This window comes from Acipenser ruthenus, chromosome 18, assembly GCF_902713425.1.
Source record: "Acipenser ruthenus chromosome 18, fAciRut3.2 maternal haplotype, whole genome shotgun sequence".
Taxonomy (NCBI): Eukaryota; Metazoa; Chordata; class Actinopteri; order Acipenseriformes; family Acipenseridae; genus Acipenser; species Acipenser ruthenus.
Genome location: NC_081206.1, coordinates 31275259 through 31296118, shown reverse-complemented (window position 1 = coordinate 31296118; position 20860 = coordinate 31275259). Strand labels below are relative to the sequence as shown.

The window sequence follows — 20860 nt, the reverse complement described above, 5'->3', positions numbered from 1 at the left end:
CAGCTGATTCAAGTATATATGCATATAGGAAAATAAATACGAGAGACGGAACACCCACTTGAATCACGCCAACGTGTTTTTGTTTCTCCATTTATTATAAAACAAGATCAACAATAGTCAGTGCTTCATGAGAATGAAGAGATTACACAGCATGGAAGACAAGTCGACGCATACTGAAAAGCATGTTGCTGTCCTTGAAGTTTGTTTTAATTTTTTTTTCTTCTTTTAAATAGCGACAGATTAATGTTTGATAGTGTTCCGATACAAGAAGCGTCTTTGGTAAGACCCTGTTGGGGCCACCTGACCCGACCTGCCTCGTCTCTCGTGGGCTCTGATCTCTCCGGTTCTGATAAACAGGTGTTTGCTACGTGGTGTCGAGCCAGCCAGTGTAATTGCCTTGTTAATGTTGCTTGGCAGCAGACAGTCACAGAGTTTTTCAGCAGTGCGGAGAAGTGGCGGCGGCAGCAGCAGCGATGGTTCTCCTGGAATGCAGTGCAGGACATTCTACAAACGGAATTATTCAACCAAATCAAGACACTTCTAGCTTTCTACAAATCACAAGCGACTGTTTTACAAGTAGAAGCGATTAAGGCGGACCTGTGCTCGGTTTATGTGTGCTTGTTTACGGACTGACAGCCAGCCAGAGAGAGGTGCCAGTCCGTCTGGGTTTCAGAAGGTGGTATGATTCGAAGCGTAGTGTAAATTAAGGGGAGTATCACTGTAGGAGTTTGTGTAAAGGTCATGTAACACTAAGCAACTTTTTAATCCAATTTATAGCAAAAAAAAAAAATGTTCATCATGTGAAAAGAGCAAGCAACACAAGCTAAGCATTTGGAAAAAGTTAAGAAAATTAAAAAGGGTCAAAATGTCACTTGTGAAAAGTGTTGCCTTGTGTTCCATGGCCTTTGATCACCAGTGCTGTGAAAGGGCTGCTCAGATCATTGTGTTCCACTAAACCTTTTCCAAGACAGAAACAGTTCTAGTTCTTTGTTAACCTTCCACTGATACTATCAGAGTCTGAGCTGTAATCCAACAGCATCAGCCTGCCAGTCAGTACAAAGGATGCTGCATTGCAATGATCTAGACGTGTTGCTGCTGCTTCTGTGAGCCCAGATTAAGCAATAAAAATTCGGGCCCCCCGCGCTGCCGTGGAATACAGGTTTGCTCTGAATAGCAATAGCAGCTCGCGGGGAGACATCTTATTCCAGGCAATCTTAGGCTCCCCTACAAAATATATATCTTTTTTTATATTGGTGGAATTACCATGGGATCAAATCTGAAGAAACATTTTTTTTTAAGGTTCTTGAGCTTTAAGTGTGTTTCCTAAACATGCTCGGTTTCCATCTCGCTGGTCTAAACAAAATGGAAAAGGGTCTATAATTTTGCCTACAAGTGATGTCCTGAAATGAAATATTTACTACGGAAGTTATTCCACTATTAATGGAACTACCACAGGGTGTACTGTTGCCACGTGTGGCTCGGCTCCTGTCTAGCCCCACTATGTTGTGCAATTTTGCGATTTCCGTTTTTTAATGTGCTCTCCATTTTCCATATCTGGTACAAAGCACATGGCTACCAAGCCTGTACGCTTATTATGTTACTGCGAGCGGCTCACAAGCCCTTTCGCTTCTGAATGCGTGATTTAAATACACTGCATGTATTCCTCAGTGAAACACTGCACTTCTGTGGGTGTGTCTTGCCATGTTTCTTACACAAACTCCCTTCCCTCTGCGATCTGCAGTGGTTCTGTGTCGGCACACTCGCTACCTCCTGTGCTCCGCTGCGTCGAGCTGTGCTGGGACACATTCAAACGTGCTCTTCTTTCATCCAGGTATGCTAGATGGGTTGGAGACGTGGGGGTTGAGAGCAAACACAAGTACAAACCATGCAAGAAGAACCACTGCAGCTCACGGGCTCGGAGCAAGAATATCGAATGAAAATGGGAGCTGAGAGACACGAGCATTTAAAAGTTTTCATTTCAAAAAAATTTGGCAGATGTTTCTTCAGGTTTGGGGAATTTTGCAGCCCAGCCAGCGCACTGTACTAGGTGACAGTTAATTTAATTTGGATATTAATTAGTGTAACTGGGGAGGTACAGAACTGGATAATTACTCCCCTTTAAAATGGTCATGTGGTATCTAAACTGCTAATTAAAAGGAAATGTTAACAATGCAACTGCAGTTTCTTTGAACATTTAATGAGTCAATAAATCAATCAAGAACAGCATGGTGCCTGATAAAGTGGTTTTGATACCTGGACTCTGCACCTGTGGATTAAGACTAGCGATATACAGTGTATGAATCGCACATTGTTCCCCATTAGCTATATACAGTAAGTATGTATCTCGCACAGATCCAATCAAGTAAATTATAGTACAGTGACCAAAAATAACAACTCTATGCTTTTGTGCCTCTCATGCACCCGGGGAGTCCCGCAGGGTTGCGGTGATTTGGACAGTCAGTTCTGCTTTCTGTCGGGATGTGCATGCGGCTCGGGCTCAGGGGTGGGGAAGGCGTGGTGGTACAGGTGCCGGTGCCCGGCTGCAGCGTTGTACAGCTTGTATAGAGCCTGCGGAGGAACACACATTGCATCAGCGTGAAGTGATGCATCATAAGAATCATAATGCATGCATACATGTTGAGAAGGGACCCTTCCCTCAGTGAGCTAGCTCCTTTCGTTCCCCCCACCCCACATAGGAGATCTGCCCTTCTTGCCACTGAGAGTCCTGTTGGAAGATACAGGCTTCCTCATGACCAGTGTGTGGCTGACACTCCCCATGCCACCAGTCTTATCTGTGCTGGCATTTTTTCTATCTGGTTCCAGGTTGGAAACTCTGCTTTGCTGTTTAAACCATTCTGTGTTTCACTGTAAGCTTCAGTTTCACACACGCCATGCAGAATCTTTAGTTGCATGCAACACTGGAAAACCTGAAATGGATTAAATTGCTGTGCAAGGTGGCTAACTGCAACATATTTGAGTTTAAAAATGCATCAGGTTCAATGCCAAAGATCTCCCAGAAGTCAACTAATGGAGAGGACACTGACGATCTTTACAAAATGAGTGAAATCGCTCTGCTTGCTGCTGATTTGAATGTAAAAGCAGAAGTGTGCCACAACATACACCCCCCTTCCCTTCCTTACCTCGTTAGTGCTTCCCTAAAGAAAGCAGGGAAGAAACGGAGAAGGAAACATCATTGTAAAAGGACTACACTGAGATACGGCAACACAGAATACTTCACACACTGTTAGACATGCCCCCTAACCCAGTTCCACAGTACCCCCTCATCTAGTCTCACAGAGCCCTTAGAAACACTGACACTAAGACCGGTGCCCCCCCCCCCCTCACCTGGTCCCACAGCGCCCCTGCCACCTGGTCGATGACGGCCCCCAGCTCCCTGTACTCCCCCGAGTAGCGGATGTAAGCCCAGGTGCAGAGCGTGATGAGTGTCAGCCCCAGGATCATGTTGCAGAGGCTGGCGATGACGTCCACGCCCACGAAGCCAGTGACACCGGCCACCACGTACATGATGAAGATGACCACGAAGAGTGTGGCGGGCGTGCGGGCCGCGTGGAAGATGTTCTTGGAGTCGTTGTGCTTGATGTACTGCAGGAACACCTCGTCAATCTCGCCCTCCAGCTGCTGCAGGTAGCGGCGGCTGAACTCCTCCCCGCCCATCTTCTTCACCCCGCGGAAGAGCCGCAGGGCCTCCTCGCGCAGCTCCCCGTGCCGCGCCTGCAGGGCGGCGGGCGCCAGGAAGGGACGGTCCCCCCCGCACACCTGCAGGGGGCGCAGTAACACAGCGAGTCAGGCAAGGAACATGCAGAACAAAACAGGTCAGCAGTCACCTACCACACTGGCTCCCCCTAGAGGGGGAGTGTTTGAGGTCTGCGTGGCAGCGCGCTCACCTCCTCCATCTTCTTGTTGTACAGGTCCTTTGCTGCCGCTACTGCTGCCAGATTGTTTGCCTCCGCTGTAGCCTGGGACACGCACAGAGGAGACACAGTGAGACCCGGGACCCAGCGGACACTCTAGATTCCACGCTGCTGCCTCTCAGGAGGGAAGTCTACAAGGCCTAGCAGGGTTAGAAACACCTGGCCCTCGCTCTTTTCAAAATGTATATCTATATATATTAATAAGTGTGAACACAGGAATGGGAATAAAGCTCCCACTGCATAGCAGTGTGATCCATTCCTGGTTTTTACTATGAGTTTTAATAAGACACACACATGAGCTTGTTACCTATACACTGGGGCTAATCAAGCTCGTAGTAAAACCTGGAATGGGTTACACCGCCATGCAATAGGAGTCTCCTCTCTGAAATAGGGCCCAGTATCACTTTTTACTATAACTGTGCAGATCTGTCAAGAATGACACTTTCCTGCTAAAGTAACTGAAGCATGCTTGTCACAGCTTGGTTCTGCACTGCTGTATAGACCGTACGTACCTGCAGCATTGACTTGGGGTGAGGGAGCTCCTCTCCTTGGTAGATCTTTATGTAGGCCTGAAACAAGCAGAGGAGAAGAAACGGTGACACCGTGACTGCAGAACACAGCTGGGGGGGGGGGGGCGAGACAGTCTTCAAATAGCTCTCAAAGGCATTCAGACTCTTCTCAAACGAATCCTTGGTCTGGTACCTTGAAATACTCGACGAGGCCGCGGCAGGTGATGTTGTTTCCGTTGATCTCTTTGACGTCGAGGTTCTGAGGACTGAGCAGCCAGGGCACCAGCACCTTCAGGTTTCTGATGAACTCCCCGTCGATCTCTGAGAGAGAGAGAGAGAGGATACACAATGCATCTAGGTGCGTAAAACAATCAATGAGGGACAGACGTCCCTTTGAGCCGGTTGGACCAGCAGCTCCTGGGACAGACGTACCTTTGAGCCGGCCGTCGAAGTTCGGGTTGGTGGCCACCTTGAGCCCCGGGTGCGGCAGGAGGAAGCAGGAGATGTTGGTGAAGCAGGAGTGGATGTGTTTGCGCACGTTCTGCAGCTCCTCGTGCTGGTTCTCAGAGATCTGTGACACAGAGAAGGGGCTCGTGAGCCACAGCGCAGTGGGCAGGGTGGAGGAGACACTGCCCTGCAAGCATTCACTGCACCGTGAAGGAACGGGAGAGGCTCCTTCCCATCAGAGGACCTCTGGAGTGGCGAGGGGGTGGTTTCACCTGAGGCACTGCTGTGATTGGATACGTTTTCTCAGATTTTGGAATTTTTTTAAACTCCTCGGCTTGCCGTTTTAAAGCCCCTAGATGGACCAGAGATAAAGTCAATGTTGTCTCGGAGTTGGTTATATTAAGTTTGAGGGAACATAAATCGAACACACCCTCGTCCCTCCCATGGGGGCATGTCCTACATGTCACATGACACACAAAGGTCCTTCCCTCTGAAGAGAACTAGACTGAACCGCGGCGGTCCAGTAGATCTCTCTCGTCTGTGACAGAACTCCACAGTGAGGCGTACGCAGTTAATGAAAACACGGAGACATGTGGTCTTGTTTGCTGGCATATCATGGACAAGTAAACTGCGATTGTGTTTGCCCATGTAAATATACATGAGCGACTGACCTTGAGTCTCTTCTCCAGGAATCTCATGCCTCCGTCCTGCCCGTAGGGGAACTCGTAGGGGAAGCTCCAGTCCCGCACCAGGAAGATCATGGACTGCACAAAGAGAAACACAGGGGCTCAGAGAACTGACTCGAGACTAGAGCTGCACGGACCAGTCATTCGATTAGTTGGATCAAGCTCTGCACAGATGAGGGGCATCAGTCAGCAACTCATTTCTGTGGAGAGCTCAATCAAAACAATTCTCAATCAGTTCGCCCAGCACTAATGTGCAAACATGAGAACTCAAAGCCAGCATCTCTCAATCTGAAACACACCAGCTTCAACTGAGTGGCCAGAAGGAGACTGTCATATCTGTGTCCAGCAGGTGGCACCAGATAAATAAATAATAATAATAATTTACTTCTATTTATTTATTTAAAAAGGAGCAGTACACTGTTTTCATAAAAAGTGTCATTTGAGAAGCACACACTAACACACTGACACACGCAGACCGCTGAGGAACGTCAGTTTTCAGACTCCTTACCTGGAAAGGCTTCAGAAACGTCTCTTCCATGGCCAGCCGGCCGTACTCTGTGAAGAGCTGGGAGAGACAGCGAGCAATGAAACAGGGTTGAGGTGCACCAATTCATTACAGATACATACTGGTAAATGAATACACATATACATGCTGAAGCAACTTATAAGAATGAGTTTGTATTGTATTGTATTTAATACCTGCAAGTGCTGCAGATCGTCCTCTTGCACGTTTTGGGATATGTTGTAAACCTGGATAATGAAAGACAGCAATCACTCTTACTGTTTACAGAGCCTGGTCCTAACCTTGGTGCACAGCGCTCTGCTCTGTTGTGATGATCTCTCACCTTGGTGCACAGCGCTCTGCTCTGTTGTGATGATCTCTCACCTTGGTGCACCTTGTGTGTGTGTGTGTGTGTATGTATGTGTGTGGAGGGTGCTGGAGGAGTTCTTCTCTGTGCGTGTGTGTGTGGGGAGGGGGCTGGACGGGTTCTGTGTGTGTGTGTGGGGAGGGTGCTGGATGGGTTCTTCTGTGTGTGTGTGTGTGGGGAGGGGGCTGGACGGGTTCTGTGTGTGTGTGTGGGGAGGGTGCTGGATGGGTTCTTCTGTGGTGTGTGTGGGGAGGGGGCTGGACGGGTTCTGTGTGTGTGTGTGGGGAGGGTGCTGGATGGGTTCTTCTGTGTGTGTGTGTGGGGAGGGGGCTGGACGGGTTCTGTGTGTGTGTGTGGGGAGGGTGCTGGATGGGTTCTTCTGTGTGTGTGTGTGGGGAGGGTGCTGGATGGGTTCTTCTGTGTGTGTGTGTGGGGAGGGTGCTGGAGGGGTTCTTGTGCGTGTGTGGGCGGAGGGTGCTGGAGGGGTTCTTCTCTGTGCACGTGTGTGTGTGGGGGGGTGCTGGAGGCTGCGCTGGGCTCTGTACCTGCATGGAACTGATCATGGTGCTGAGAGCGAACACAGTGGCCGAGTCTCGCAGAGTCGACTGGCTGTCAAAGGTGCCCTGTGTGTCCATCAGCAACACCGCCACCTGGAGGAGAGACAGGGGAAGGACACAACTTCACAATGAGCCTTGAGGTTCCACAGATTATTATTATAATGAATTAGTCATTTAGCAGATGCTTTTATCCAAAGACATTTAATTAAAGATGCTGTCCTCAGCATGACTGCATTGTTATCCTCGTAGTAACCCTGTACTGTGGCGATGCTTTTATTACATAGAGCTTTTCCTTCATTAATTATGTCAGATGGGGTCCACTGCCCTGCACCTGCTTGGAACAGTCCCTGCCCCCCAGTACCAGGGTCCGCAGCGCCCCCACTCTCACCTTCCTGCCGTCGGGCTTGTCCACCAGGAAGACCTCGTTCCAGATCTGGATGCCGGTGGTCTCTCGCTCGGACCCCCCTCTCCACGAGAAGCCAGTGAGGGGCTCATCAGGCACGCCCAGCCACTCCTCAGAGCCCTGGACACAGAGCAGAGTCAGGGCCCCCCTGCCAGCACAGCATCCACACACACACACACACAGACACGCAACATGCGCTCCTGCGGAAGTGGCACACATACTGTACAGCCTGAATGCAGAGCACACAGCAAACACAAGTCAGGCAAAAGCAGTCTCGGGCTCAAGCAGTCTCGGGTTCAAGCAGTCTCGGGTCAGACCATGCGGCGCTTACCAGGTTGTACATGTAACGCAGCATGAAGTCCATGAGGAAGGACTTGCCCTTGCGGAACGCTCCAGCCACAGAGATGGCCACCACCTCCCTGTCCCGCACGGCCTCGGACAGCAGGATGCGGCTCAGCGCCGCCTCGTCCAGCTCGAAGGAGTGGTCATCCTTGACCACCAGCACCTGCACCGGCTCCGCCCTCGCCACAGGCTCCTCCTCCTCCGAGCTCCAGTCATAGGCCCCACCCTTCTCCGTGAAGCTGCCTGCTGGAGAGGGACACACAGACACAGACACACACAGACACCCGGTTACTGAGGATACCACATCAATTCAAAGACAAACTGCTTCTGATTGAAGACATTGAGAAAGACTGCTAGTCGGAACGTCTGTCATTCAATTGATTACAGTTCGAACATGAGCACTACTGAGGGTTTCTTAGTTACTGATGAACCCTGTTGAAAAGCCACAGGATAGGGGCCGAAAAATCTAAGAAAATATTCTTTAAGTCTAAATTAGCTGGAAAAAAAAAAAAAAAAAAAAGTTACATTTGCATAATATTAGTTAAAACAAAAATCCTGGAGTAAAATGAACCGGTAGTGTCTGATTTATTTACAATTTCATTTATTGATGGTTTTTCTTTGCGTGACATCTGTTTGATAGTCATTTATCAATTATTTTACATGAACGAATAGAAACATGGTCATTTCAAGCAGTCTCTGTTCAGGATTTTGAATATTTGTTCCAGCATTACAATAAACGGATCAAGAATTACTATTATTAGTATCAGTGGTAGTACCACAAAAACAACAACACTAATAATAACACTAATGATACTAATAACCCTAATAACACTAATAATACTATGTTTTTAATGTATTTTAGCATGTGTTAGCCCTTGTGATGCCAGCCCTGCAGTTTGGCCTCAGTGTTTGGTTTCCTATCTCAATTGAACAGACTGTGGAAACAGCCTGGGTGACTTGACTTGGCTGGAGACGCTGTGCTTTATGAGTCACTCAGCACTGGATTTGTATATCTAGTGTCTCGCTGGTTTGGTTTATAAAACAGGACTCTTTCGCAATTTCATGAGTCAACGCTTCCCAAACAAGGCCAGTCCATGGTTGAGACTGAGAGAGCCACTGACAAGGCAGCACATGAATTCTAAACACACAGGGAGGATGCTGTGAAGTGGAACAGCAGAGAGGAGGACCAGCAAATCAAACATTAAAACACATTTCCAGGAAGAGACTCTCCAGGGAGGACTTTTATCGCCGTGGTTGGGAAAGTAATTTTTCATTTTTATCCAAACGTTCCAGTTTCGTAAGATAGCACGTGAGTGTGCTTCGGGGCTCCGTGTCGAATTATCAGTTAGCCTGAAATCAATAGGCTGCTCAATGGCATGCTTCAGCCTGTAATGGTGTCCATTTAGAGTCTACATGCATTCCAGGATGTTTAACCCTAAAGCTGAGGGAACACGAAGCCACCTCCTTCCAGGAGACCTGGTTTGAGGCAACTTCGCTGTATCAAACCCCAAGACTCCCCTGGTGTGCCACGCAGTGGCCCTAAACCTAGTCCCCTGAAACCCAAGTTCCAAGCCACAAAGTGGCTTTGTGTTACTGCTTAACAGTGCCTGGTGAATAACCTGGGGCAGTTTCATTCTCCAAGGATACACTACATCAGAAACATTTCCAATCATGGGGAGGGGAGGGGAGAGGAGAGGGAGAGGTAGAGGAGGTGGGGGGGGGAGGTAGGGGGGAGGGAGGAAAGGAGGAGAGGAGAGGAGAGGAGAGGGGGAGGAGAGGAGGAGGAGGGCGGTGGACTAACTCGCCCAGTGGCTGGTTCAGATTCCACTTCACTGCAGCCCACAACACAACCTCTACTGCCTGAGTGCCCTGCAGCAACTGAGCAAACCAGTCAGGTGATCCACGTCTTCAGAAGTCATTATCACTGCGACTTGATGGGGCAAGTTAATGAAGAATGCCAGGGTCAGTGCCCACATACAGTTTTTAAACTGACTGACCGAAAAGGACAATGAGACAATCCTCTAGGATGTGAAACTTAGGTGGTCACGTGACGTGTCACCTGGACAGAAAGCCAGGTCTGTTGTGCTCCTGCCCTGTAACAGCTGATATAATTCTGTGTGTTTTTAAAGTTATGGATGAATTTCAAACTAAGTCATAATAACAAGACTCATGAGTTGAAGGTTTGGGAATCCAGCCTGATAAGGTTAAACACTTTTTTGGGGCTCTACATCTTTAACAAAGACATTCTGTAACCTTTAGGGAAGGAGCCTGGAGACTCCATACAGAGATCTCTTAAAGCCAGTGGTTTTCAAGCAGTGGTACGTAGGATGGCTACGGGATGAGAAAACACTACAAAAATTCAAGAAATGTCTTGCATGTGGAGTACAGAGCCAAAGCACCGAGCCAAACTGCTAGAGAAAGTCAACTCGTGATTCTGAAAGAGTCCCAAGAACAGATGAGAAGGATTCTGTCAGGAGCATTCTGCAAGTCAGGGCTGGCTCAAGCGGGCCCTTCCAGTCCTGGTCTTTGAACCAATTAAACCTCCATCGGGACCCTGATGTAGTTAATGACAGCATTTCATCTGTTAAACCTGGCGTGGGACGGCCCTCCAGGACCCTGACTGGACACCCCTGCTGTAAAATAACTACATTTCCTCCTGCTTAGATCATTGTTTCCACATGCTTATTTAACATTCCAGCAAAAACTGCTTCTGAAAAGACTCCTCAGGGTTGATTCTGTGCACCGAAAGCCGTAGGTGACGCAGTGAAGCCTTGCTTGCCCACAATAAGCCCGTCCTTGGCGTGGAACGGCCTGCTTGGCCAGGGGCCACCCTCCCTGTCTCTTTTACCAGGCCAGCAACTGAGCTGTTGAAATGATCACAGCAATGAACCCAGCTGCATTTATCAGTGTCATGAGCTGAAACCAACTAAAGGAGACAGCGAGACTCCAGAGCCAGCCTGGTGAGCTGGGGAGCAGCAACGAACAGCAATTTCAACACAAAGGGGTGCATTACACCACTCAGCTGGGATTTAAAACCTCAACATCACAGGTTTACAGAAATTACACAGTGGAAACAACCAGCAACTGACTTGTGCTGCTACAGTCCAATTGAACTGGTTTTTAAACGTTCTTCTGAAGCAGCACAAGCAGCTCTCCAACCAGCATGACCAGCTGACAACCAGAACGAGAAGACCTGAGCAGATCCAGGAAGAATGACAGGGGCAGCGCGGCCTGCACGCACACACACACGTACTCACATGCACGCACACACACACAGACACACGTACTCACATGCAAGCACGCACACTGACACGCACTCACAGACAGACACTCACACACGGTTTTATACAATACTTTCAATAAACCACAGTTCCTATTCCAGGAAGCTGTCTTAACTATCTCACAGAATATTAAAGCTGTTCGACTGTTCTAGAATTGTGATTGTTTGTATATATTTATATATGGCAACACATCAATACAGCAACAGATTTTAAATGAAAGGCAAACTGCCCAGCACTGAAACGCCTATCCATTATTAAATCAGTATTATATATATATATATATATATATATATATATATATATATATAGATATATAGATATATATATATATATATATATATATATACACATTAAAGGAGCTCAGAATGTGGGTGGATGACGTGTATTTTAATTGCAGATTGCAATCCCACAGTATGACAACAAACTGGTGCAGAGAGAGAGAGACACAGAGAGGCTCCCTTTAATCCCCTCAGCTGCTGGCTGTATACACTGAAGTGTTACATTTTATAATCACGAAGGCAATGTGTGCATCCTCCAAACCATCTGCCTGTCTATGGAAAGACATTTGAATCTAGAATGTGATCCTGATCATACAGAAACCAGACACTGGCCTAATCAAGCAGGGCTGCCATCACAGCAGCAGGCTAAGGGGCACGTTGGGGAAGACACTGCATTTTAAACCATAGAGATTATAGATAGATAGATAGATAGATCATACATCTGCGCAGGGAGGTGCTGGCGCTGGAGTCGACGTGCACAAAGAACACTGTATTCTTGCAGAAACACCGAGCATACCCTCCATTATTAATGTTCAATGAAGACACCAGCTGCACTATTGAGAGACGGAACCACGCAGGCACCAGTATATCACTATATCACTATACCTCCAGTGTTGTTTGTATCACAGATTTCGCTCTCCGTTTCTAAATGTCCCATGCATTACCCCACCACACACTAATATATGTATACACATAATAAAACGCGACCTACCCCAGCTGTTTCTTTCTTTGCGGTTTCTGGCCATGGTATAGAGTGTCCTGTCCCTCCCTGTGTTGTTTGTGATGAGTATCAGAGCCGTCTGCGTGCATGGAGATGAGGGAGGCTCCCTGCTCGCTGCCTCGCTGCATGAAGATGCTCTCGGATATTGGGAGGATGCTTGCCGGAGCCTCACTCTCAGCACGGAGATGCAATACCGCAATGGGACCGCCAGAGGGAGCACTGAAGAGCGAAACTCTTCGGAAAACCTCGGCAGCAGCCGTTTTGTTTTGTTTACCACGCTCACCGCAGACGGTTACAGTCCTTTCGTTCTTCTTAAAGCTGTATAAAGACTTATTTAACACGCATATTATTTCAATTTCAACAACACGTTCCTTTAAAATTATTTTAAAAACACCAAACTGTAAATCTGAGTTTAAACAGCACGTTAACGCGTTGACGTCGTATAAGAATAGCAATTGAACCGGGAGATTTTTTAAACATTTTTATCACGTTTTCTTTCTACTGTAATTTTTTTTAATCAGTTTTGTCACCAAGACTTCTGTTGTGGTTTGCCCTGGCGACCCCTTGAAGGATGACAGTAACGCCTTGCTCTACGGGTATTGACCAGTCGGGGGCGCTATTAGCCCACTTCGTCCCTGGTGTCTGCTGTAAGGATTATAAAGAATGAGGTGACGTTTGTGGAACTGGAACGGTGGGTGGTATTTAAATCGGAGCATTCTGACATCTAAACAAACAAACAAACAAACAAATGAGCGACCAACCGTCTTTTAAAAGACCGACCGTGATTTGAAACGACATGTATTTTGACATAAAGCCACACTGACTATTTATGTATTAGGATGTGTGAAAGGAAAAACAATACTCCTTCTTGTAGTTATTTTTTTTTTGTATTATTATGAATTATTTCCAGTGAAGTTATACAGAATATAAGTTTCTTCTTTTCTTTCCAAGGCTGTGTTTTATTGTTCCCGTCCCGAGTTGAGGCGTGAACGTGTGGAGCCGCCTTGTCAACAGGAGGACGTGACATTGCAATTGAACGCGGAGGCGGAGGCGGAGGCGGAGTGTAGGCGAAGCTGCAGACCCAGCTCTCCAGCGAGCACAAGAGACGCAACGCCGAGCCTGACTCAGCCGAGGTCGTTTCTTTCTGTGAAGTTTGGGTTGCTGGAGAAAGTTTTTTTTTTTTTTTTAAAGCACATAAGTTAAACTCGACGTTTAATAGTCTGTAAAGAGTTTAAATGCTACCGGGAGAGAGCGTGTAAGGTAAGTTAACGTTTGTTGATTCGGTGTTTTGAATGTTACACACCGTGCAGCTTTGTTTTTTGCACGGCTGGCTAGCTGAGCTGCTGCGTGTGGGTAGTGAGGGGAGATTACACTGCACACGACCGGCGTACCCGTGAATGAAACGCCGCGTTTATATATTATAGAATAGGAGGACACCAGGAGGATTTTTCCCTGGGAAGGCAGCAGGTTCAGCTGCACGAACACACATTCTTAATATAAGCATCCATTTCACTTTCTCTAAACTGAAAGCCAATGAAGAGAGAACTTAAACCGCGCGAACAGAGACATGCTCCAAATCGGTGAAGGTTTTTCAATGTTGGCATCCTACAGGAAGCCAATCTCCCTGCATATGTCATGGATTGTTTACACAATGGAAAAGGGAAACGTTTTCCAGAAAGTCCTCTCGCTCCCCAGCACCGCATACACACTCACACAAAACCGTTACTCCAAACTGAAAGTGACAGGGCTAACATCATAAGAAAGCCTTGCAAAGCCTTAGCATTGCTTTACACTGATTAAAAAAAACAAAAAAAACTGCACACGACACTGAGTTATTAACTGGACATGCAACCTAATACCAGGACTGTGAGCGTTATTATTATTATTATTATTATGATGATGATTATTATTATTATTCTCTAAGCAGATAGTTTGTAGATGGTTGTAACCATTTGAAAGCATTCCGTGTTGGAGCTGGTCAGTATTTGTTTTGCAGTGTGTGTGTGATGGTCGTTTCCAGTGCGTGTTTCTCGTCAGTGATGTGTGTGTGTGTGTGTGTGTCTGTGCAGAGCGTACTCTGCAGCACCAGTGGCTGTGAAATACTCACTCACTTTTTGTCTTCTCTGTACAGCAGGAAATGGACCAGAAGCCATATTCGGAAATAGAAGCTTTGCAGCTTTAGAAGGAAAGAAGAGAAAAGAAAGGACACCCTGACACTGAGTGGCTGTGTTTTACAGAAGAACCAGGGTTTGATTGAACGGATTTCATTATACACGACTTTTTAATGTGAAGGGCAACCAAACCGGCAACAATGGATGATCTTTCGCGTCCCAGCGCGGAGATTCAGAGAAGAAACCCGCAGCAAGATTTCGAGCTGATTCAACGAGTTGGGAGCGGCACCTACGGGGACGTGTACAAGGTGCGTGTGCGTGTGCGTGTGCGTGTGTTTATTTAAACGGGTTTGCGTGCTTCCAATCCGTGCTGCAGATATATAGATAGATCTATCGAGTCATCGAGATGGACTGGAGTGACTTCATGTGCATCACCGTCAGCACAGTTTCCGGGAAAAGTTTTTTTTAAAATTTCCTTGAAAGAACTACGTGGTGGTATTATTATGCGACTTCTTGAGCGTGCTGTCATTTTAATTGCACGTTTTGCGGATGGGATCACTCTTTTTAATTACACCACGCTTGTGGTTTGGGAATGCACTGCTATCCGTGTTTCCATTTGCATGTAAACTATATGTCAGATCTAGCTTACATTGCTTCAAACACGCTCTAGCAACAGCAATTCCAGAAAAAAAACAAACCTCTATTTGCAGGGATGGAAGTAAGACTGCTATTGCAGTGTACGCAGTGATTGTACTGAGTAACTTTTTAAAGTATAATTGCAGTATGATTACTGGCACCAGTACAGTCCAGGATACTGCAGTACACATGTGTAAGGAGATCTCTTAATCATGATATATTATGAGAATGCTGGTGGCCTTTCATAAAATGTGTACTATATTGTTATTAGGAAGGTCAAGGGAATGTAAGTGTAATCCAAGTATTGTTAGTGACGGGAGGATCATTAGGAGAGGAGTAGCAGTGTGCCCCACTCCCTAACATTGAACATGCATGCTTAGATATTCTCAAACTGGCACAATGCAGCGCAGACAAGGCGCAGAGTCCAGCAGAAAGTAACTGCAGACTACTGTATGCCTTCCTCAGCCTGTGACCCACAAAGAAAAAAAGCCTGGAGTCTGAGATCTGCACACAGTGTCAAGAAACGAGCAGGCATGCTGCATTCATCTTTATTCTGAGCACAGTACAGAAGTCTCATTTGATGACAGACATGGGGATGTGCAGGGATGGAAATAAGACTCCTGTTGCAGAGCAGTGTGATCCAGTCCTGGTTTTACTATGACTTTAATAAGACACACCTGAGCTTGTTACCTACACACTGTGGCTAATCAAGCTGGTAGTATAACCTGGAATGGGTGAAACAAGCTCCACCCCAACACAAGCTCCCTGTAAGAAGGAAATCATACTAAGGACTGTGTTCCAGTGAAGGATGTGCAGCATGCTGGTTTAAAGAACTATAGGCAGTGCTGTGGTTAGAGTGGATTCACTCAGCGTTGACATGACTAATACTTGTACTGTCTGAACTTCCCTGTTCAGAGTGTATCGCTGTCCCGGAGCGCACAGAGCTCTTGTGTTCCCCATGTTCTCTCATACTCTCCGTGTGAACTGCGTTGAATTATCAGCAGGGTCTCGGGGTGGCTGTGGGATTTCAGTGCTACAGGAGACTCTATCGATGGCCACTGTGTTCCCCATGTTCTCTCATACTCTCCATGTGAACTGCGTTGAATTATCAGCAGGGTCTCAGGGTGGCTGTGGGATTTCAGTGCTACAGGAGACTCTATCGATGGCCACTGTGTTTATCATTGGATTTGTTAATCCAGTCACATGTCTGTTGAAAACCGTAAATATGACTAACAGTAAACATTAAACCACAGAAGCAGAATTGTAATAAAGCAGCCGCATACAGTTGTGATTGGACGGCATGCACGCAACTGTAACGTCTCAGTGAAGGGGTGGGTTTAGTTAAAGGGTCAGCATGACACCCTCCTGTCCTGGTCCTGCTGGTTTTGGCTTTCTAGTTTTTATGATGTCATCCAAAGCCTTTGTTTCAGACACTGCCTTGTGCTTGAAGGCGAGTCCTCCTTTTATAGTGCTGTGGACTAATACAGTAATAGCTTTCCTAATACCTACCCATACCTGTTCAAGCTGGGCATGTTATTACTTATATCCTAAAGCAGTTCCAGGTAGCAGTCTGATGAATCCAGTTCACTTCAATAAAAAAACAAAACAACACCTTTATCCTTTAATCATATAGACTAGCAGAGCGGATTTCTACTCAACTTTATCGTTCTGTCTTAAAATATATATATATTTTTTAAACAGGTAAACATGAGCTCTCTTGCCAGTTAGCAGCATGCTCAGTGCTACTGTAGTGGTGCTTTGTGAAACTGGCCCCTGGATCCTGGATCCTGGATGTCTTTTGCCTCTCCAGTACAGGGGTGAAGGGGCATGCTGGTGTTGGAGGTTCAGAAGGGATCTTGCAGAGATGTTGCTTTCAATGGTCTGGTATTACCGGTTCAATGGGTGACAGTTTAATTTATCCGCTCTGAACTGATTCCAGTGAAAGTACTGTGTGACTTTGAATTCTTTTTTATCGCTAAAGCCCATCCACGAGATCTCATTCTGCAGTACAATCTTGTGATGAGGGTTTAGTTAACAAAGCAGCGAACGCTTGTCAGTGTGCTTTAGATGTCATTGAACATTCCTTACAGAGTGACCCGACACAGCAAACCCTGTGAACTGTGAACGCACTGTACTGTACACACTTGGCTTTCCAAGATGACCTATTTCTGTAATTTACTGTAACTTCAAGATTCCTGATAGGACTGGTTCACAGGAGATCAAGCAGATGATTTAACTCTTAGCGTCGGCAGTCAGGGTCAGGCTTGGAAACGTGCTCTTGTGCATGAGGCGGCGTTCAGTGAAATAATATAGGCCTAAAAGTTTGAATCTGTCTCAGAAAGACTGAACGAAGAAATGTCTGTGTCCTTTGGTCGTTCTGGGGTTTAAACCCCTTTAGTCAGCAACACATGTGGCAGTGGTATTTAGACATGGGAAATGTGCAGTTACTGTGAATTAACCCTGTGGGGGCTGTTCCTAGACAGGACCGTTTGGTATTGTTTGAACAGACAGACACCAATTAAATTCTTGAAATTACTAAAACCTGGAACGAGAAACAAAGAATGTTAATTCCAGTATCCTTTTGAAAAGCGTGCCTTTGGTATTTGTTTACTAGTTTTATAGCATGAATCATTTTTTTTTTATTTTTTTTTTTCCTAGAGCATCTGGTCTGAAAGCCACAAACATGAAACCCTCAGCTCGCTCGTGCTTGTGAACATTGTGATTTTACAAAGACACGTTTGTTCCACATTGGTGTTAGTCTCGTGCCGTTATTTGCATTCATCCATTGAGCAGTGGTGTTGAGGGTCACAGTCTGTCGCTATGTCAGCTGTTGTTAAAACATGCCCAGCAGTGTGAGGTCTCCCTTGGGGCGGGTCTTCCCATGCTGGCCGTCTTGAACGCAGACACTCCAAACCTGCTGTTCATGGGTCTTGTGTTTGGACAGTGTTTGAAGCTGCTTCTTCTGAGGGCGGGGAGGTGAAGACAGACCTGGGTCAGTCACAATTGGAATTGTGCAATTTGTAATTAATTACAGTTACAGTGTCATTGTAATTGGAGTTAAACCTGGGTACACCTGCATAATTGTGTCATTATAATTCTACCACACAAGCAATCTTTTACAGTTCAGTTACGCATTTGTTTATCATTCAATCATTATTCTTGGTTTTCAACCACTTTTGGTGACCGCATTTGGTTAAAAAAAAAAAGAAATGCTATAGTATGTTTCTGTATTTGTACCTGTGATTATTGCTTGGTTATTTAGAGTAAAAGTGTTCATGTGAATAGCTGTTTGATGCTTTTTAGTATAATTGTAATTACTGCAGCATAGTTGTAATTAACCCCAGGTCAGCTTTATCACCCGATGGCCTCAAATCAGTCATATTAATAAGTGAGTCATACCATTTAAAAAGTCTGTCTGGAGGGCATGAGCAAGTACTTTAACTGGATCCCAGGACAAGGGAGTGAAACAGTTTGCCAGTCAAAGGACAGAGAATAGACAATGACGGTTCATCTCTGTATGTTTATGACCTGGAATAATGAGTTTAATATCTGTTGAAAGAGAGTGTAGGGTGCAACATTTTGAGATGCTCACTTAAAGGATTTCTGTTCACTGGATGGCATTAGCCTTTGATCGACTGATAGACCCAAAGAAATTCAACTGTAATATAAGCACAAACACACACATAGGAAATACTGCAGGACATTTAGAAATGAATACACTTTCGAAGGTCATTTTTCAGTTTGTTGTTGTAATAGAAGCATGATATTGACAGTAAGCAGTAAGCTGACTGAAATTTAACCAATACAGGTAAACGCAACTTCAATAAACACAAAGGCTATGATTGTCAAAGCGCTTTACTCAAGCCCAGTATTTTGTAGACAGGGAAAACACCCCAATACAGTTACCAAACCAGAAATAAGTTCTCAGACATGTGGTGGAAACATGTTTCTTACTAATTGTTGTGCTGGGATGAACACAAATTCATTTTTTGAATTGAAATGCATATTCTTTCATTTTGAATTGGCTGGGAAACAAAAGTATAATTTGTACCATGTTTTAGTAAGAACTTAAACTGGTACCCCATCGACTGACCTTTTGAAATGAAGGAGGGAAACACGCTTCTGTACAATAGAGTGTGTGTTCGTTCACATGTTATTTTAGCACTGGATTCCTTTATGATATCTAATGAATGAGAACTTGGTCAGTTTTTCCACTGAATGCATTTCAAAGAGTGTTTGTTCAAATATTTGAATAGGCTTATATCCCAGCCCTACCCATTTTCGAATTGCGAGTGAAGCGTTTCTGGAAGCTTGGAGAATGTGGCCCATGGTAACATACGGTAAGCTGGGTTGGAAGCGCCCAGGCTAGCAATGCTGTTTCTAACACAGCTGTGCTCCACAGTGCAGTAGCCCTCCAGACAGTGCTCTCCTCAGCCCTGTTTTGTTGAGGAAAGCTGCATCTCCTAGCATGGAGGCTGCTGACAGAATGAAATGTGTGCTATTCTCCCGCAGCAGCAAGTTCAGGGCCGTGCTCTGCTGAAACCAGACCCTCTCTGTCTGTACATGCTCTTGGTCTTGGTATGTGCTCTCTCTCATTTTAGATGACATCTGAAATATTTTAAACATGAGGCCTGCCGCATGTAGAAGTTACATGCATGTCCTGTTTGGACTGCAGTCTGTATCTGTGGGTACTGAGGTGGTTCAGCTTGCAGGCCCTATTCCAGTGTATTTTTTGTTTAATTAAATAGGGCCTGCTTTTTTTATTAAAGCAGGCCTTTAATGTATGCCAAGGTTAATTAAAACCACCTGAAGAAAGTGCTGCTGTCTGAAGTTTTCTGTGGTAATCCAGGTAAAAGCACAGCACAAGCGAAGACGTATGGTAAGGTGCAGAGCAGTGTGTGGCAAAGCAACAGCCTACACAACTACAGAGGTACAGTACAGTAATCTGTAAAGCCGTGGCGTGGGTCAGGCACTTGGCTGTTTCCCCATTTATGTTACTTTTAATTATTATTATTATTTTTTTTATTCAATTTCAAATTGTACTCCCCTGGACATATAGATAGATTCTTTGGCTTCCTTTTTGTTTTTGATCATTTCTATTAAAGTCCTTAATGAAGGTGCGCTGTGTAGTGTTTCACATGCTGTGCACGGGGCTGACACACAGTATGCAGGTTGTGAAGGGGCGCTGTGTAGTGTTTCGCATGCTGTGCACGGGGCTGACACACAGTATGCAGGTTGTGAAGGTGCGCTGTGTAGTGTTTCGCATGCTGTGCACGGGGCTGACACACAGTATGCAGGTTGTGAAGGTGCGCTGTGTAGTGTTTCGCATGCTGTGCACGGGGCTGACACACAGTATGCAGGTTGTGAAGGGGCGCTGTGTAGTGTTTCGCATGCTGTGCACGGGGCTGACACACAGTATGCAGGTTGTGAAGGTGCGCTGTGTAGTGTTTCGCATGCTGTGCACGGGGCTGACACACAGTATGCAGGTTGTGAAGGTGCGCTGTGTAGTGTTTCGCATGCTGTGCACGGGGCTGACACACAGTATGCAGGTTGTGAAGGGGCGCTGTGTAGTGTTTCGCATGCTGTGCACGGGGCTGACACACAGTATGCAGGTTGTGAAGGTGCGCTGTGTAGTGTTTCACATGCTGTGCACGGGGCTGACACACAGTATGCAGGTTGTGAAGGTGCGCTGTGTAGTGTTTCGCATGCTGTGCACGGGGCTGACACACAGTATGCAGGTTGTGAAGGTGCGCTGTGTAGTGTTTCGCATGCTGTGCACGGGGCTGACACACAGTATGCAGGTTGTGAAGGGGCGCTGTGTAGTGTTTCGCATGCTGTGCACGGGGCTGACACACAGTATGCAGGTTGTGAAGGTGCGCTGTGTAGTGTTTCACATGCTGTGCACGGGGCTGACACACAGTATGCAGGTTGTGAAGGGGCGCTGTGTAGTGTTTCGCATGCTATGCACGGGGCTGACACACAGTATGCAGGTTGTGAAGGTGCGCTGTGTAGTGTTTCGCATGCTGTGCACGGGGCTGACACACAGTATGCAGGTTGTGAAGGGGCGCTGTGTAGTGTTTCGCATGCT

The 20860-nt window shown here is 46.3% G+C and overlaps 2 protein-coding genes across 8 annotated transcripts in view; one reads left to right on the top strand and one right to left on the bottom strand.

Annotated features, from left to right (window-relative positions):
• Nucleotides 1–58: 58 nt before the first annotated feature.
• LOC117421972 (atlastin-1) lies at nucleotides 59–12377 on the bottom strand. Of its 4 annotated transcripts, none has more exons than XM_034928252.2 (14): nucleotides 12017–12376; nucleotides 7735–7988; nucleotides 7389–7523; nucleotides 6989–7093; nucleotides 6274–6324; nucleotides 6083–6139; nucleotides 5560–5652; nucleotides 4874–5012; nucleotides 4635–4762; nucleotides 4445–4501; nucleotides 3906–3977; nucleotides 3346–3777; nucleotides 3141–3155; nucleotides 59–2568 (listed from the first exon to the last, which is right to left on the bottom strand). In XM_034928252.2, the coding sequence occupies exons 1-14, from the start codon at nucleotides 12048–12050 to the stop codon at nucleotides 2458–2460; spliced, it is 1683 nt and encodes a 560-aa protein (XP_034784143.2). In that variant the 5' UTR covers nucleotides 12051–12376; the 3' UTR covers nucleotides 59–2457. The 4 variants fall into 4 exon arrangements, with proteins under 4 accessions (XP_034784143.2, XP_034784142.2, XP_034784145.2 ...); XM_034928251.2 differs by having other exon boundaries at nucleotides 7735–7991; nucleotides 12017–12375; XM_034928254.2 differs by lacking the exon at nucleotides 3141–3155 and having other exon boundaries at nucleotides 12017–12377.
• Nucleotides 12378–12593: 216 nt separating this feature from the next.
• LOC117413764 (mitogen-activated protein kinase kinase kinase kinase 5-like) overlaps nucleotides 12594–20860 on the top strand; it is a 51383-nt gene continuing 43116 nt past the window's right edge. The window contains exons 1-3 of one of the 4 annotated variants that reach the window (XM_058990556.1): nucleotides 12594–12716; nucleotides 12977–13285; nucleotides 14160–14444. In XM_058990556.1, coding sequence (XP_058846539.1) covers nucleotides 14337–14444 — 108 coding nt within the window. In that variant the 5' untranslated portion in view covers nucleotides 12594–12716; nucleotides 12977–13285; nucleotides 14160–14336. Of the gene's footprint in view, nucleotides 12717–12803; nucleotides 13286–14156; nucleotides 14445–20860 lie in introns of those variants that run through there. The other 3 variants (XM_058990554.1, XM_058990557.1, XM_058990555.1) reach the window with 3 other exon arrangements.

What these genes read in the sequence shown, in the direction of transcription:
- LOC117421972 (XM_034928251.2), bottom strand. Translation starts at nt 12,050, where the DNA reads ATGGCCAGAAACCGCAAAGAAAGAAACAGCTGGG. An exon ending in TGCGTTACATGTACAACCTG is followed by an intron (nt 7,524 to 7,734) that starts GTAAGCGCCGCA and finishes CTCTGTGTCCAG; the next exon opens with GGCTCTGAGGAGTGGCTGGG. An exon ending in ACCCCAAGTCAATGCTGCAG is followed by an intron (nt 3,978 to 4,444) that starts GTACGTACGGTC and finishes TGCGTGTCCCAG; the next exon opens with GCTACAGCGGAGGCAAACAA.